The sequence below is a fragment of the Carettochelys insculpta genome, chromosome 11, assembly GCF_033958435.1.
Source record: "Carettochelys insculpta isolate YL-2023 chromosome 11, ASM3395843v1, whole genome shotgun sequence".
NCBI lineage: Eukaryota > Metazoa > Chordata > Testudines > Carettochelyidae > Carettochelys > Carettochelys insculpta.
Window position 1 is genome coordinate 11546651 of NC_134147.1, and position 16836 is coordinate 11563486.

Sequence of the window (16836 nt, forward strand, 5' to 3'; positions counted from 1 at the left end):
TTTCCTTTTGAAAGACTCTTTTAAAAGGGAGCGCTCTTCCTGTTAAGGGTCGGAGGAGCGCTTTTGAAAACAGCACCCCGTGATTTCAATTTCGGATTGACCGAGCGCATTTTGCATGTGGACTCTCCACGTGCTCTTTCCAAAGCGGGCTGGATTTTCCGAATGTACTGGCAAGTATGGATGCAGCTGCACTGTCCCCGCTCAAGACGGAGCACCCATCTGTCCTGAAGGCACACAGAAGACATTGCACTAGAGCAATATGGAGGAAGCTCCTCAAGGTGAACCCTCCGGTATTTCCAGTCTCCTGTGCAGATTTCCTAGTGAGCACAGGGAAGACTGGCTTGCACCTGTAAGATCCAATGCTCTGAACACTGCAAATGCCTACTCACTCTTGGCTCATCACAGTTGTCATAGGGCAGAGACTGGACTTTTATGTAGAGTTCAGAATGTGAAACCTGATGCAGGTGTGCTTTGTAAGTTCAGTGGCCTTGGTTTCTGCTTGGGGCATTCTCCTCTCCTTCCCATCCTGGTTACAAAAAACTGTATTATTGGATCAGTTCTTGCTGTGACAAGCAGATTTTTGGGCCATTCACATATGCATTGATTTTTAACTGCCCTTTCTTCTCATTTTGTAGTTTGTAATACTGAACAATTAGACTGTCTGAGCTGTCATATTCCCTTATATTTATGCACCTAAAGCCGACATAAAGTAATTTTGCACAGCTGTATACGATAGAATACCGATGTCTTACGGCACAAAAAGTATAATTTCTAAGTTTCCATGAACTGCTGAATGTGGGAATTCCTATCATTGGTGGCAATATGTATTTCTTCAGCTTTAAGATCAAACACAAATCTCTCTGAAGAGCAGTAGGTTGTGCAAGAACTGTATATTAATAGGTTCTGGGGGCAGGGGGTTCTCCTCGTCTTTGCAATTACAATTTAATTTCTTGATCATTCTTAGAAAAAAATAAAGCATAGCAATTTATCCAGAGATTTAACAGATTACATTTGGAAAAATATTAGCAATGAGTCCAAGCCTAGTGCTCCCACAAGGTGTTCTGCTTCAAAACCTTTGTTCAGGCTCATCTCTTCCTCTGGACAAGTGTATGTTGAAAGTAATACAGCCAAATACGTATCCTATTTTGAAAAGTCAGCTATCGCCCACTAGAAGGAATTGTTTCCATTATAATTTTACTTGTCTCCTTCTTTTCACTTAAACAGCTCAAATTAAAGTCGGGGTCGCCCGGCCCGCCAAAGGGGGAGGGGAGGGAGACAAGGGGCAGCTGCACTAGGGCCTGGTGTTTTAAAGGGACCGAGAGCAGCACCACATGGATCTGGGACAGGGGGCCAGCGCCGCTCAGAACGCAGCACTAAGTGCTGGCTGCCTTAGATCCCACCCCTTCCACACTTGGCCTTGCCCTTTCTGGTGCACAGAGCCAGTCCCGCCCTCCTGCCTTTCCCCAGGGCCCATAGTGGCTGTTGACCCCACTGAATGACACTTTCATACTCCAGCATCAGAAAAATTCCACTGTGTTTGTTTCTAAATTGCAGGGGAGCGTAATGGAGTTGTAACTGAAAAAGATGAAGTTCTTTCCTAACTTACATTCAGGTAACGGTGAAGTCCCCTTAGCGTCTCACTGAATACACAGGTGTAACGGAGAGCAATATTTACCCCACTGGGCATGATCCTGTGTGCATTAATTTCTGTGGAGCTGGAAAGAGCCCGCTCTGTGCAGGAATTAAGTCAAAGAAATCATGAGCTCAAAAATGCAGGGAGAGAAACGAGGCGCGAAGAAGAGTTTTAACATCTAAATTGAAAAAGTGATGCTAATGATGTGATTAAAGGTTGCTCAAGGTAGTAGGAATTAACGGGAGAAGGCTTCCCAGGAAGCTTTGGTGAGGTTTTCAGACTTTGGAAATAAGGAGACTCTTCTGTCCATAACATGGTGGTAACCTCATTCTGGAAGAGGAGAGGTTTTTATTTTTATTTTTTTGATTACACCAAAGCTGAGGTCCTGTAGGACAAGATTTATGTATCACAACAAACAATAGCTAAACTAGACTTCATTTTACCAGGAGAAAACTTAAGGGCATGTTTTAAACCCCAATATAATGGAGCGCTTTCAATGGAAATATAGGTAGACTCATTGTTACTGTACTGCTCTGTTTTCACTTTTCTTTTTTTTTTTTTTTTATCTTCCAGAGTGGATCACTTAAGGAACCAGAGCCAAACAAAATCCCACCTCAGCGACCACCACCTCAAGGTTGTTTACAGTATATTCTCGACTGTAATGGCGTTGCAGTAGGACCAAAACAAGTCCAGGCTACTTAAATAATTGACAGTAAAAGCAAGGGTTAAAGCCAAAAACCAACCTTAAAAGCAAACATACCAGTTTATGTGCAGTTTTTGCATTGTTTCAGTGCTGACCTGGACTGTGTTTTTTCTATGCAGTGTCAACTATACTGTCTGGTTGTTTACCTGTTCATGTCTGTGCTTGTAATGCTTACCCATGTTTTTTCTGTATAACTTGTGATTTCAGGGTTGTTGTCAACAGTGTACAAAGAATTGTGCCTCTATAGAGTCCAATGTGACTATATATTATGGATGATTAGACAGTATTTTTGTGTTATATATTGTGGGGTAAACAACAACCAAGGTTCAGATTTAAATACTTTTACTTAACTCTGAGAGAGAGAGAGAGAGAGAGAGAGAGGTGTGTATGTGTGTGTGATATTCGTTTTTTTGTTTGTTTTTGTTTTTTGGTGCATGACTAGTGTCAATAGGTGATTCAGATAAATATTCTAAAACATAATTTATTATATTCATTGATTGAGGCATTTCTAAAATATTTTATAAAGTTTGTTAAATATTAGTTTTATTTATAGGTAGGGTGTAGAACTGTAGTGCTTCGGTGATTCCATAAAACAAAAGACTTCTTCCCAGGAACACTTAAATATCTTGTATTTTACAAACTGGGGTTCATATTTTTAAGCATTTTTGCATTGAATTATTAGCTGCAAAGCTATGTAAATGGGCCACTTATGTGCAATATCTGAGTGACAAATGTGAGTTTTTAAATGTGTCTCAGTTCAGTTAAGTAGTTTCTTCTGTTGTAGTTCAGAATTAGCCATTCTTGGTTTCTACAAACACTTACAACAAATGTTTCCCAGAAATTCTTTAAAGCTAATTTGATATTTGGTGGGGAAGTGTCTTCAGGAGTATTGATCCCCCTGAAATGTCTTGTTTGCTAAATTTTGAGACCCCAGCTGGTATCATTCTGCATAGTTCCACTGACTTCAGTAAAGTTGGGTTGATTTACACCAGCTAAGGATCTGGCCCATCTGGCCCATTAACTGTAACAAAAAAAAAAAAAACTAGATAAGTAATTTACTTCATCTCAGTGCTACTATTTTCTCTCAAACATCAAGATATGCATGCATTAAAAAATTCTGTCCCTGGATTAACCACATAACAGGGTCTTATCTTTACACTTAACTCCAAATGCAAAATGAACGGAGATGTTTGACTTTTGTCAGACTTTCTATAGCCATAATTGCTTTTGATTTTCACATAAGGAGTTTACTTGTCAATATCGTGAGCAATATCCAGGCAGCTCCTTGAACTGTTAGGAGATATCTAGCCCAGGAACACAAATTGCACTATTATACCATTCTGTAAAACTGAGTTGTAAGCAAGGCCCAGGGCTGTATTTTGCCATTTTAACTCTATACAAAGGCTAATAGTTGTAACTAGCTTAATACAAACAAGATGGTTTTACTTTTCATTTTCCCTATAAGCACTGCAAAAAAAAAATCACACCAAGAACCAAAACAGAAACAAAAAGAAAGACCCCAGACCTCAATGTTATGAGCGTTATTCATTGTAAAAGCAGGCTGTCAGATGGGAATTTATATATGCATTATTAAGCTATTTAAATATTAATAGCAAATGCTTTTTACTGCAGGTTAGTAAATCACATGACATTTTCCTTTAATGAGCTGTTTTTTCTGGATCAGTGACCTTTTTGGTGATGGAACTAGTTATTTTTGTTGAGAACAGAGAAAATACACTTAGGATCAGGTTCACAAGTTCTTACCTCCAGCTATCATAGAGGAGACTAACTCATACTGCCCTGGGGTGAAGAAGTGAATCTGCTGAATGATTTTTATTTCAAGCAGTGGGTGTTGCTTTGCATGCAGCAGTGTGAGTAATCACAAGCACTTTTCATGTGACATTTGTGAGTTCTATGTGAAGAGTGCAAAGAGAAATTTGCAGGTCATGTAGGATTTCAGCTTGTTAATTATAAATGAGTTAGAGGGTCACATACCTATTGCTTCCTATCGCAGACAAGCAGCAAGTTAAAATGTCTCTGCATGCAAGCATGCTTAGGTGCAAGTTTGTGAGTAACAGGGAATAGATATTTTACAGTGTAGGATTAATGTTCAGATTTTCTTTCTTTATCGGATAAAAATCTCTTTCATGACTATTGCCTTTTTTGTATAACCCAGATGCAAGAAAGTGAGCAAATGCTGGAAGTGTGACTGCAGTATATCTTTTATGTGAAATATCTTGTACAGCTTAACGTGCAATAAAAGAAAGTTACATCTGTCTGCAGTGTAAAGTTTCTGGCATTCAAGCCACTGTGTGTAAGTGGGGTGGGTGGGGGAAGAATCTTTGTATTCCAGTACTGAGTGAAGGGAGGCTAATGCGTAACTGACAATTGTTAAGATGTTGCAAGACTGTTCCCACTTGTGAGGTTTCCTTTAAAAAAAAAGGTCATAAAATTTAAAACACGAAGTCCCATTCCCTAGCATTAAGTCAATGTTCCTTACCTTTCTCAACCACAAAATATTGGATGCACCTAGTTGTGGCAAACTTTTTGAAGCACGGATATGTTCTTTTCTTCCATGCACACAATCATACTGTAGGTAGAAAACTAGCCATGACAATCATGTAAAAAGCAAGCCTAATGAATATTGTGCTGGTACATTGACTTCCAGATATAGACGTTTTCTTTTCTGAGGCTAAAAAGGGGATGAGAGATCTTACACAGACATTAAATCTCTTCACAAGAGGATTAAAATTCTGAGATTTTCCAAACAGCCAGATCAATAGGCTTGTCTAACGTTCATTGGCCATTCTGCACAGATCCTGACCAAAAGATTCTTTAATCAAATCTCCCAGAGCTGTGCCTCTGTCCCTGCCTCCCTTTAATCAGATGGGCTACATAAGCTGGGTGACATGTGAGGATAAAGATTCTGTTGTAACTGCTAATTCATCAAAAGCCTCCCAGTGAAAACCACATGTAGACATCTGACACTCCATAAAGTGCAGTGCCTGCTGACAGATCTGACCCAGTGCATTTGCAGTCAGGAAGCCTCAAAACCAACAGTCTGATGATACAGCACCTTTTCAAAAGCCTGCTGATCAGTTCTGTCATGGATTTCACAATTTAGGTTTCCACCTCATGTGCTATTCCCATATTTAATATAATGCTGTTCTATTGGCCAGCTCACAGTCTAGTCAGTTAAAAAAAAAATCTGACTGACTTCTCTGTATTCTGTTTGTAGATATTTACCTATGAAATCTAGTAAATAACCAGGGGCTTGTCTACACTTGCTCCCCCACTTCGAACAAGGCATGGTAATCAGGGTGATGGGAGTTTACTAATGAGGCTGCTGTGAATATGCAGCACTTCATTAGGCTAATTCTCCCCCGCAGCAACTTCCAAGTGTCAAACTTCAAAGTGTCAGCATGCCGTGTAGCACGCTGCTTCAAAGTGTCTTCTCTCCTCAAAATTTTGGAGAGTCAAGGCACTTCAAAGAAGCACAGGCACTTCGAAGTGCCTGCAGCTGCGCACAAGCCAGCACTTTGAAGTTTGCTGCTTTCACATTGCTGCGAGGGAGAATTAGCCTGATGAAGTTCTGCATATTCACCACAGCACTTCATTAGTAATAGCCCATCACCCTGCTTACCATGCTCTCTTCGAAGGTGGGGGCAAGTGTAGACCCAGCTCAGAAGTCTCCAATCACTGTCATTTCAAAGTTCGTTTTACTGCTGTAACGATAACTGTAAATGGAATAATATAAGCAACTATGATGATAATTTTAAAACTTTGGCTCGTCAACTGTACTGTGGTAACATCATAGAAAAAAACAATAGATGCATCAGCTGAACTGCTTTAGTGTCTATTTCTCTTACTGGACTAGGCCAAATTTATCCCTGGGATGAGTTGGGCTTTTTGGATCTTATAGTAATTTTAAGGCCTGCATGGAAAGGTGCTATAAGAGATGTGTTAATGTACCAGTTGTGGTAAATAATACTGACTGTACAAAATTGGTAGTCCATGTTAGCAGAATATTGTCTCAATGGAGAATTCGACAGATTCCAGAATTATTTTAGTGTTGGATTTAAAATCTAATATACGCTCTTTGATACTGTAACATTATGAAGTTTTTCTTGTACTGAACTTAGGGGGCCCAGTACAACCCCAAGGAACGCAATCACAAAGCCAGGATCCATTGCAACCCCAGCGCATGTTTCCCACGGGGCAGTCAGCAAAGCCCTCAACTTCACAGCCACAGCGTCCACCTGGCCCTACAACTCAGCAACCACGTGCCCAGGCTCAAGGTACTTCCAGCACCAGGTTATCAGTGGAAGTGGAGCCAGAGCCACAACCTGCTCCACAGCAGAAGCCTCAGTCTTATCCACAGCTTAAGTAAGATACTTATTTCTTTCTCTCCCTCCTCCTCTGCCATATGGTTCTATTTTGTTTCCATCACAGTAGCTTGCTTGCCTGTCTAATATATAGTAGCAAAGCAGAACATGTGCTTCTGTGAGTAAAAAGCAGTCAATTCAGAGAGTCATGCCCAGGTCCCAAATGCTGTAAAAATAGAATTTAATGCCTGCACATTATCTGCTTGAGACAGGGTTGATTTGAAAAGGCATCAGGCTCATTGCTTTTTTGTCCTCCATTTTTTCATATCCACTCCTGATTTGCATGTACTGTGAGTAAAGCTGCCCAGAAAAAAGGAAGTCTTATCTGTTTAAACTTTTAACCTTGCAATCACTTGGACTACAAAAGATTTCAGTTTCAAAAGGCTTGTCTAAAAAATAATCCAAATTAACATACTAAACTGATGCAGTAATTAAGGAGATAGGTTTCTTTGCAATGCTGTTTCTTTCAAGAGTGAACATACGGTACAGCAACAGCAAGGTAGCCGTGTTACTCTGTATTCTAACAAAACAAATCAGCAGTCATGTAGTGCTTTAAAGACTAACAGAATAATTTATTAGGCAATGAGCTTTTGTGGTGCAGACCCACTTCTTCAGATCTGGAGATACAGCATTTCCAGTACAGACCAACAGTTGTATAACACAGAGGTCCACAACTGTGGTTTTGTCAACAAAACTCACAGAGCATCTGCACACGAAATAACTACATCTACACTAGCATTGAAAATTGAAAACATTCGCACTTGTTTGAAAGAGGCATGGACCCTCTGCACACATAACACACTCTTTCAAAAGTAAATCAGAGGAATTCCCATATTAGGAAGAAGGCCCCTTTCAAAATACTCTTGAAAGAGAACGTGTGGAGGTTCCATGTTCTGCTCTTTCAAAAGAGGAGTCCTCCATGGCTGTGGACATGTAGGACAGTGGAGACACCCTGCCCTGCTGCTGTTGGACTCTATGGTGTGTGCATCTGGGCGTCGTTAAAGCCCCACAGTCCCAGAAAGCCCTTTGCAGGAAGAAGCTGAGTTTGCAGCAGCTCAAGAACAACCTCCAGCCACGCGCCCAATACACAGGCCAAAAACAAACAAATAAATAACAATGGACAGCAGCCAGCCTCCAGAGAAGTGCCTCCCGCCCACCATCTCAAGGTTCTCAGGACTCTGTCCAGCCACCTAAGAAAAGGGCACCCTCCTGGATGAAGCCCAAGCTAAGGGACCTACTTGGGCTCTAAAAGGAAGCGGAGGTACTGAAGGAAATGGGTGACAAATGTTGAAAGGTGGCTGCATTTGCCTGCCTCTTGAAACAACTGGCCACCAGAACCATCCTGCTCACACCCCCAACCAGGTGTGTAGCAAAGTAAAAGAGCTACGGCAGGGATATGCCAAGGCCAGGGATGCTGCCAGGTGATTAGGTGCAGGTCCTGTGACCTGTGCCTATTATAGGGAGCTGCACTGCCTCCTGGGGCCCAGAAAAAGCTCCCCCTGACCCAGCAACCCTCCTGGATACTGCAATCTAACAAGCTACGCCTCGCTGAAAAGGAGGAGTCTGGAGCACACAGCTGCCCAACGGAGCCTGGGCCACATCCAGCCGCCGAGGGCTCTAGTTATGAGGGAGGACCTCATTAGTGACATCCTGTCATGCTCCTCCAGCCGGGCAATGGCCAGCTGGCATTAGCGGATCCTGCGGAGGGCTCCCGCCTGTAAGTACCTGATGGGGCACACATCAGAGTGCATTGGTCAGTGACATCCTAGCCACCAGCAGGCCACCCCCCACGACCCGTGCACCCATGCTGGACACCAAACAGGGCCCCCTGAGGCAGCATCACAAGCCACATGTGTGGGGAGCTGGGTGTGTTGTTGGATAATGAAGGAGTGCCTGGGAACCCCTACCAAAGATTTCATACACCTGTGATGCCTGTTGCTGGGGGGTTTCACTGGTGCCTACAGAAGGGGTGGGGACTCTTCAGCCACCAACTATGGACTGACTGTCTTCCCATCCACCTTTGCAGATGTGCTGGAGGAGGGCCAGGAGACCCCCTGATACCATGATGTTCCACAGCCAAGAGGAAGAGGAGGGGGAACATGGCTTGTGGACGTGGCTCAGCAGCACCATGGACAGTACACCTGGCAGAGGGAGGCCTGGGCCGAGCTGGTGGGGCACCTCAGGGATGTCACTGAGGTCCTGAGGGAGCACACTGGGCTCCTCAGACAAATCCTGCCCCTTCCTGCCACACCTGCCCCCACCAGGGACCTCCCACTGCTCATCCACCAGAGCAGGCACCCTCTTCCCTGCCCCCCGACAACCTCTGCACAGCCCAATGCCGCCAGACCTGCTCCCAGGCCCGACCTCCCTGTGCTGCCTGCCCCTTCATAGCCCCACCGTGGACCCTGTATCACAGGTGGGTGGGTTAGACAGAGCCAACATGGCTTGTGCCATCCACCCACCACCCTGGAGTAGGGCACCCTCCTCTGTCCTGGTTAAGGTCCCCGTTACCCAGCTATCATATTCCCCCACTCTCCTTTCCTGCTCAAATGGCCTCCAACCCACCCCAAATATTCCCTCTTCCCGGTTAAGGTCCTGCAGTGCCCCCATACCAGCTGAAGCTGAAGCCTCCCCACTACCACTGATGTTGCCCCCCAATCCAAGTTTCGGTTCCCCACTCTCCTGTATGGCTTCAGGCTCCCCCCTTCCCCTTATCCGCCAACCCCACCAACTTAGGTCAACCTTGTATATAGTTATCCCCCTGTTGTTTTATACAAAATATTTGTACAATTGTAACTCAAACAGCTTTTTATTGAGACATAAATCATTATTTTGCAAACAACACATTGTGCCGTAATGCTGGTAGAAGGACCAGTCGGGGAGGTGGATGTGGGTATGTGGTGTGGTCATGGTGCGGGGGATGGACAGCATTGCATGCATGCGGAAGCCCGCATGGGTTGACTGTAGGTGAGGATCACTGAGGCTCACGGGCAAAGATCTCCCAAAGAGCAGCCCAAATGTGGGCTGTGTCCCGTTGAGTCTGTTGGCTTCAGGCGGGGACCGGTTGTTCAAAGCTGGGACTATACTATTAAACCCACCATGGGGAGAACACCTCACCCTTGCCCTCCACAATGTTGTGAAAGACAACAGGCACCCACCACTTGGGGAACATTCTGTAGCCCCACTTCCAGGCCCATTAGGAGGAACTGCAGTCAGTCCTTCAGGCACCCAGAGGTCTGCTCCATCAGACCCAGTTGAAATAAATGCCCCCTGGGAGTTGGCAGGGTGGGTAGGTGGCATCCACCACCTAGTGGCATGGTCATATCACTGACCCTGATGTCCTTACTGGAGACAGATGTCCCGGCCTCCATGCAGCGGCAGAGCCCAGAATTACAGCACACACAGGCATCATGTGTCCATCCCACCCAGCCCACATAAATGTCCATACGGTGGCCCTTGGTGTCCAAAAGCACCTGAAGCACTACCAAGTGGTAGCCTTTTCTATTGATGTATGTTCCTACACTGTGTTCTGGGGCACGGATGGGGATGTCTACACTAGAGATCTCTTTCAAAAAGTGAAAATTAGAACGATTCCATTCTGTCTCATTCAAAAGATCATCTTTCGACAGAGCATCCACCTACAAAAGTGATCCCCCTGTTGGGCCAAGGTACCAAAGCAGTTTGGAAATCTGAGCACGCGAAGCCCATGCCAGCTGCATCCTCATCCTCCATGCGGATGATTCTGTGCAGCAGCATCACATCAATGGTGCGCATGACCTGCATGGGAAGAAAGGTGTGCAGTGTCGTGAGGGCTTCAGAGGGGTGTTCCTGTCACCCCTTCCCCCAAGGCCCTGTGCCCCTGCCCCCTTCTGCCACAGTTCCCCCTTTCTGGGGTACAACTGCACACTTCCTGTGGTGAGTGCACGAGCCAAGCATGCCTAACCTCCATGACGACAGCCCCGACGGTGGCCTTGCCCACTCCAGGTTGGTGACCCACAGACCGGTAGTTGTCCAGGGTGGCTGGCTTCTAGGTGTCAGTTGCTACCCATTTTTCAAGAAGGAGGGTGAGCAAACCTGGGGGCGAGCCAGGGGCAGAGCTACTGGAAAGTCTGCTTGCCCATTCTGATGTTCTGCAGCCATTGAGCCTCATCCCAATCCCCCAGCACCAGCCACTCCCATGAGTCGCAGCTGCTTCGTTGGCTCCCGAGGCGCCGGGGCACTCGGGGGTGGGGGGGACAGCAGCATCATCCTGGGTTGAGCATCTCCAGGCCCCTCCCCCCCGGTATTGGGGGGGGTCGACCACAGAAGGGATTGGAGGGCGGCAGTGACCACCATGGACAGGTGGCCAACGAGGTGTGGAGTATGTCCACCTCCAGCAGAAGGAGCTGCTTCTGAGGATCCATAAGGGACAGGCTGTCAAGCACTGTGTGGTCCGTGCACAGGCTCTGTGGGGCTTGTGAAACCTCTTTGAGCCTGAGCAACTGCAGGGCTTGGGAATTTGGGAGGGGCCCTTTAAGGGAGCAGCTGGCTGCAAGCCCTGGAATGACTTGTCAGCCAGGAGACCCCCGCCCCCATCTGTGCTGTTCTCCACTCAGCTCTTTTGAAAGACTGCATGTGGGTGCCCCTTTTGAAAGTCCTGACCCATATTTTGAAAAAGCAGCTCGCAGGCTGGCTCTGCTTTTTGTGTGTGCAGTGCACTCTTTTGAAAGACGATCTTTGGAATGAAACAGGATGAAAGCATTTGACTTTTCATTTTTTCAAAGAGACTGCCAGTGTAGCCACAACCAATGCATTTTGTCTCCAGAAACTGTTGACAAAATAGCTGAACTCTGGGGGCCCTTTTGTTGACAGAGCAGATCAAAATATCGACCTGCTTTTACATGTCGACATGATCCGTCAACAGAAGTTTTGTTGGAAAAGCTCTTCCAACAGCCACTTCTGGTATAAACAGTTGTGGAGGTTAGGTCCATCAATGGCTGTTAGCCAGGATGGGTAGGAATGGTGTCCCTACCCTGTGTTTGGCAGAGGCTGGAAATGGACGTTTGGAGGGGGATCACTTTATTATTACCTGTTCTATTCACTTGCTCTGGGGCATGGGCCACTGTCTGATGACAGGGTACTGGGCTAGATGGACCTTTTGGGCTGCCCCAGCATGGCTGTTCTTAACTGCTCAATGGGTTGTACCTGTTGAGTATATGAAGGTCAGTGGGAGCAAGCGAGACCCAAAAAAGGGTCATGCGGCTGTTGCTGAGAGAAACTTGTTTCTCAGTCCATAGGCTGTTGGCTGTCACTGTTTTTGTTTTATGATCGTAAGTCCTGGGGTAGGTAAATCCACTCTTTAAGTGTACACAGGAGAGTGTGAATGACAATTTCCCATATCCCAGCAGGATGAACACAGAAACAGTGTGAAATTTAAGATTTTTCTGACATTTTAAAACAATTGTGGTATAATATAGGATTTTCTAACCATCCCCATTTATTTTTACCTTTGCTCCCAGTTTACATTAAAATAGATTTGTATTTTTCCTGGCTGAGATACAGCCAATTTTCTCACATCAAATAGATCTTTTCAAAAGCAATTAGTTTTAGTTGGCAAGCATTTGCAAACGAGAGATGTACATGGCATTATACCATCAAAGGTAAAATTCATTTATGCAGCTTTCACAAAGAAGCAAGTTTACCCCAAACGAGATTTCAGTACATAAATAAAGTGCCATGCCTTTGGAATTAACTGTACTGTATATATTTGCATGAACGTGCCTTGTAATCTCCCTCAAACTATTGCCTACTGTGCTTGCAGGTTGTTAATATGTGAATAAATATTTAATTAGGCCATTTATTTTGTATTACTAATCAATTGCTACTTTCCCTTCCTCTTCCATTAGTGCAAACTCAAAAGTTTATATCATTAATCCATTATTCCAACTAGCATATATTAATAGCCTGAAATGCATATAGCGCTGCTTGGTGTAAAGGGGGATGAATTTCAAGCCACAGCAAATAAGCAAATATGAGCTCGAGAAGTGTGTTGCTGCTGTATCACAGCCAAATCTCAGGCTCCTGCCTCTGTTTGTGATCTGGTAAGATAAAGATTTGACAGAGTTCATTTCATTCCCAAAAAGGTAATTATCTTTACTAATTAAGCAATGGATGCTTTCTGAAAGGCTTACAAATTTAATCATAGAATACCAGGACTAGAAGGGAACTTGAGAGGTCGAGTCCAGCCCCCTGCCTTCACAGCAGGACAAGTAGGCTACGTCTACACGTGAAGCCCACATCGAAGTAGCTTATTTCAATGTAGCGACATCGAAATAGGCTATTTCGATGAATAACGTCTACACGTCCTCCAGGGCTGGCAACGTCGACATTCAACATCGACGTTGCACAGCACCACATCGAAATAGGCCCTGCGAGGGAATGTCTACACGCCAAAGTAGCACACATCGAAATAAGGGTGCCAGGAACAGCTGCAGACAGGGTCACAGGGCGGACTCAACAGCAAGCCGCTCCCTTAAAGGGCCCCTCCCAGACACAGTTGCACTAAACAACACAAGATCCACAGAGCCGACAACTGGTTGCAGACCCTGTGCATGCAGCATGGATCCCCAGCTGCCGCAGCAGCAGCCAGAAGCCCTGGGCTAAGGGCTGCTGCACACGGTGACCATAGAGCCCCACAGGGGCTGGAGAGAGAGCGTCTCTCAACCCCTCAGCTGATGGCTGCCATGGCGGACCCCGCTATTTCGATGTTGCAGGATGCGGATCAGCTACACGTGCCCTACTTCGATGTTCAACTTCGAAGTAGGGTGCTATTCCCTTCCCCCATGGGGTTAGCAGCTTTGATGTCTCGCCGCCTAACGGCGATGTTAACATCGAAATAGCGCCCAACACGTGTAGCCGTGACGGGCGCTATTTCGAAGTTAGTGCCGCTACTTCAAAGTAGCGTGCACGTGTAGACACGGCTGTACTGTCTAGACCATCCCTGAGAGACATCTATCTAACCTGTTCTTAAATATCTCCAGAGATGTCAATTCCACAACCTCCCTAGGCAATTTATTGCCGTGTTTGACCACCCTGACAGTTAGGAACTTTTTCCTAATGTCCAACCTAAACCTCCCTTGCTGCAGTTTAAGCCCATTGCTTCTTGTTCTATCTTCAGAGGCCAAGAAGAACAAGTTTTCTCCCTCCTCCTTATGACACCCTTTTAGATACCTGAAAACCGCTATCATGTCCCCCCTCAGTCTTCTTTTTTCCAAACTAAACAAGCCCAATTCTTTCAGCCTTTCTTCATAGGTCATGTTCTCTAGACCTTTGATCATTCTTGTTGCTCTTTTCGGGACCCTTTCCAATTTGTCCACATCTTTTTTGAAATGCGGTGCCCAGAACTGGACACAATACTCCAACTGAGGCCTAACCAGCGCAGAGTAGAGCAGAAGAATGACTTCTCCTGTCTTGTTCACAATACACATGTTAATGCATCCCAGAATCATGTTTGCTTTTTTTGCAACTGCATCACACTGTTGATTCATGTTTAGCTTGTGGTCCACTATAACCCCTAGATCCCTTTCTGCTGTACTCATTCCTCGACAATGTTTAATATTTTGCAAGTAAGCAAATGTTTGCTTCAAATTTAACCCACCCCTTTAACAAGTTATTCCATTAGCTCTATGAATTGGATAGTTTCAAATTTCAGATTTTCTCCTTCATGTATACTAAGGTATACTTTATTTACTCTCTTACAGAGATTTGTACTATAATTAATGTTAAGAATACAGATCAGCATACAATATTTTTGCAGGCATAAAGGACTGGTGACAGAAGGGGGTTTAGCCAGCAGAGGCTCATGTACATGGCCTATTTCCTGCGCCCTCTTCTGAGATCAAAATCTCGCATGGCTATGCTAATTAGCTGCATCAGTATGCAAATTGGAAGCTATTTGCAATTTGCAGAAACCTGCTTGGCATAGCTCTGCTGGCAGCAGAGCTGATGACCCGGGACACGTAGAGACATGGCCCTGATGTGTGTAATTCTGAGGTTCTATTGTAGTGCAGGTAATTGTTTGCAGTAAATACACAAAATCTGTCAGTGCTAGGTTAAAAAAAAGTATATTCACAGAATAACAAAGTTTAATTAACTCAGACTTAAGGATTAAACGTCCAATAAATAATCAGAAGACATAATTATACGACTCTATTTCAAATTTAGTGGCATGCCCCTTCTCCTTGCATAAAAATTTTGCAGCCTTAGGGAGCATAATTGTACTTTACTGATATTCCTCTTGAATTCAAGTTTCCCTGGTTTGGGATTTGACTTAGTAGGCCCAGTTGTTCTTTCCTCCCATTTTAGGCACTACAACAGCAGTTCTTCAGCTATGACTCAAGACCCCAAAGTGGTTGCCACCTTGTTTTAATGGGGTCACCAGGGCTGATTTAGACTTCCCGGGGCCAAATGGGAATCCTAAACCCCATTGCCTGTGGGCTTCAGTCTTGAGTGATGAGCTTTAGTTTACAAGCCTTCTGCCTGGGGTGCTGTCCCATTCCCCAAGCAATGAGGCTCAGTCAAGCTCAGGCTTCAGTCTACCCTTTCTCTAAGTTGTAATTTTGTTGCCAGAAGGTGGTTATGATGCAATGACATTTGAGAATCCCTTCACTGTAATCTACTGAAATGAATGGAGTTACTAGTAGGGGGAAAATGTGAAACAGAGAAGAGAAGCAGGCTCAATATTCCTGTCATTTCTGTTTTAAAGGGCAATTTAGTACCCTTTCAATTAATGCAATAATATAAGGTGTTTAATTATTAAGCAACCTGTTCTATTAAATATAGGTGACATAGGCTACTCAAACTAGAAATAGAATGTGCTGGATTCACCAGTTCTATATGCTGTACTTGATTATAAAGTTGTCCATCTTTCTTTGAACATTAAGATGTTTTACATCCCTTAGATCCTTTTTACACGGCAATTTGCATGGACATATTGTGTGTACATGTAGAAGGACAACATGAACATACCAACCATTTTGCTTTTGTCTTGCAGCAAATCACAGTCTTTGACAAATGCCTTCAGTTTTACAGAATCATCCTTCTTTCGATCATCTGTGAACGAGGATGAAGCAAAAGCTGAAACCATCCGAAATTTGAGGAAGTCCTTTGCTAGCCTTTTTTCTGATTAGCCTTTTGACGATCAGTTTCATGCAGTTGCATATGGCATATAGTCTAGAACCTACCATGAATACTATTTAGTAATTATAGCCCAGTGACCCATCCTCCATTACTGTTTCAAGCAATATGTTAAATTTTAAAAATGTCTATGATGAGACAATTCAGGTACACTGTATAAAAGTCTATATAATATTAGAGGAAAAGCTATATTAGTGGTAGTACAAAATGCTTAATTTTATGGTCCTTGTCAATTGGAACATTGTGGCCTTATTATAACTGCACTGTATTATCCTACAGGATTCTTCTTCATGGAATTGTTGTAATACACCTTTGAGTTATGAGTTTCCCCTTGCTTTACCCATCTCCAGTGCTTTGCATTGCATGGTCATGTTAATGTGTGAATGTTTTGTACTGCCACATATAGTCTTAACCTGACTTGTTCATCCCTCAGACTATTCAGGAGGCAATTCACCTGTCAAGCCACTTTACTGTTGTGAGACATTAAAGGAGTTTTCTTCCTCTTTGACACTCTTTCCATCAACCAACCTGTCGTGTTCTGGTAAATTTGCTGAGGTATCACTAGACTGAAACAGTGATGTCATGAATACAGTATGTGTATGTACTATTGTATCCTTATATGTCTACTGAAGATTTATTTCTAACTGTTAATTTAATAGTGATTTCTGAGGTGTAACGTAACATGCATGACCTAATAGCATTACCAATTGTTTCATGTACACCTGCTAATAAATGCAAAGCCCTGTGCTTGGTAAAGAGAAGCTTTGAAGAAGACTGATTTGTGCAGTTAGCTGTGCCATGTTTTGACTTCGGTCCTCCATCTACATTTGTAAAATATTTGGCCACCTATGTCATTGCCATCAGAAAACAACATACCAAGTGATCAGTTAACTGTGAACTGAGAGAAACAATATGGTAAAAATCACAGCTCACAGGAATGG

The 16836-nt window shown here is 44.1% G+C and overlaps 1 protein-coding gene across 2 annotated transcripts in view; it reads left to right on the top strand.

The window, feature by feature from the left end:
* SYN2 (synapsin II) overlaps positions 1-16634 on the top strand; it is a 408886-nt gene extending 392252 nt beyond the window's left edge. Inside the window, exons 11-13 of one of the 2 annotated variants that reach the window (XM_075005593.1) lie at positions 2207-2267; positions 6479-6722; positions 15753-16634. In XM_075005593.1, coding sequence (XP_074861694.1) covers positions 2207-2267; positions 6479-6722; positions 15753-15888 — 441 coding nt within the window. In that variant the 3' untranslated portion in view covers positions 15889-16634. The remainder of the gene's footprint in view (positions 1-2206; positions 2268-6478; positions 6723-15752) is intronic. The other variant, XM_075005591.1, reaches the window with a different exon arrangement.
* The last annotated feature ends 202 nt before the right edge of the window (positions 16635-16836 follow it).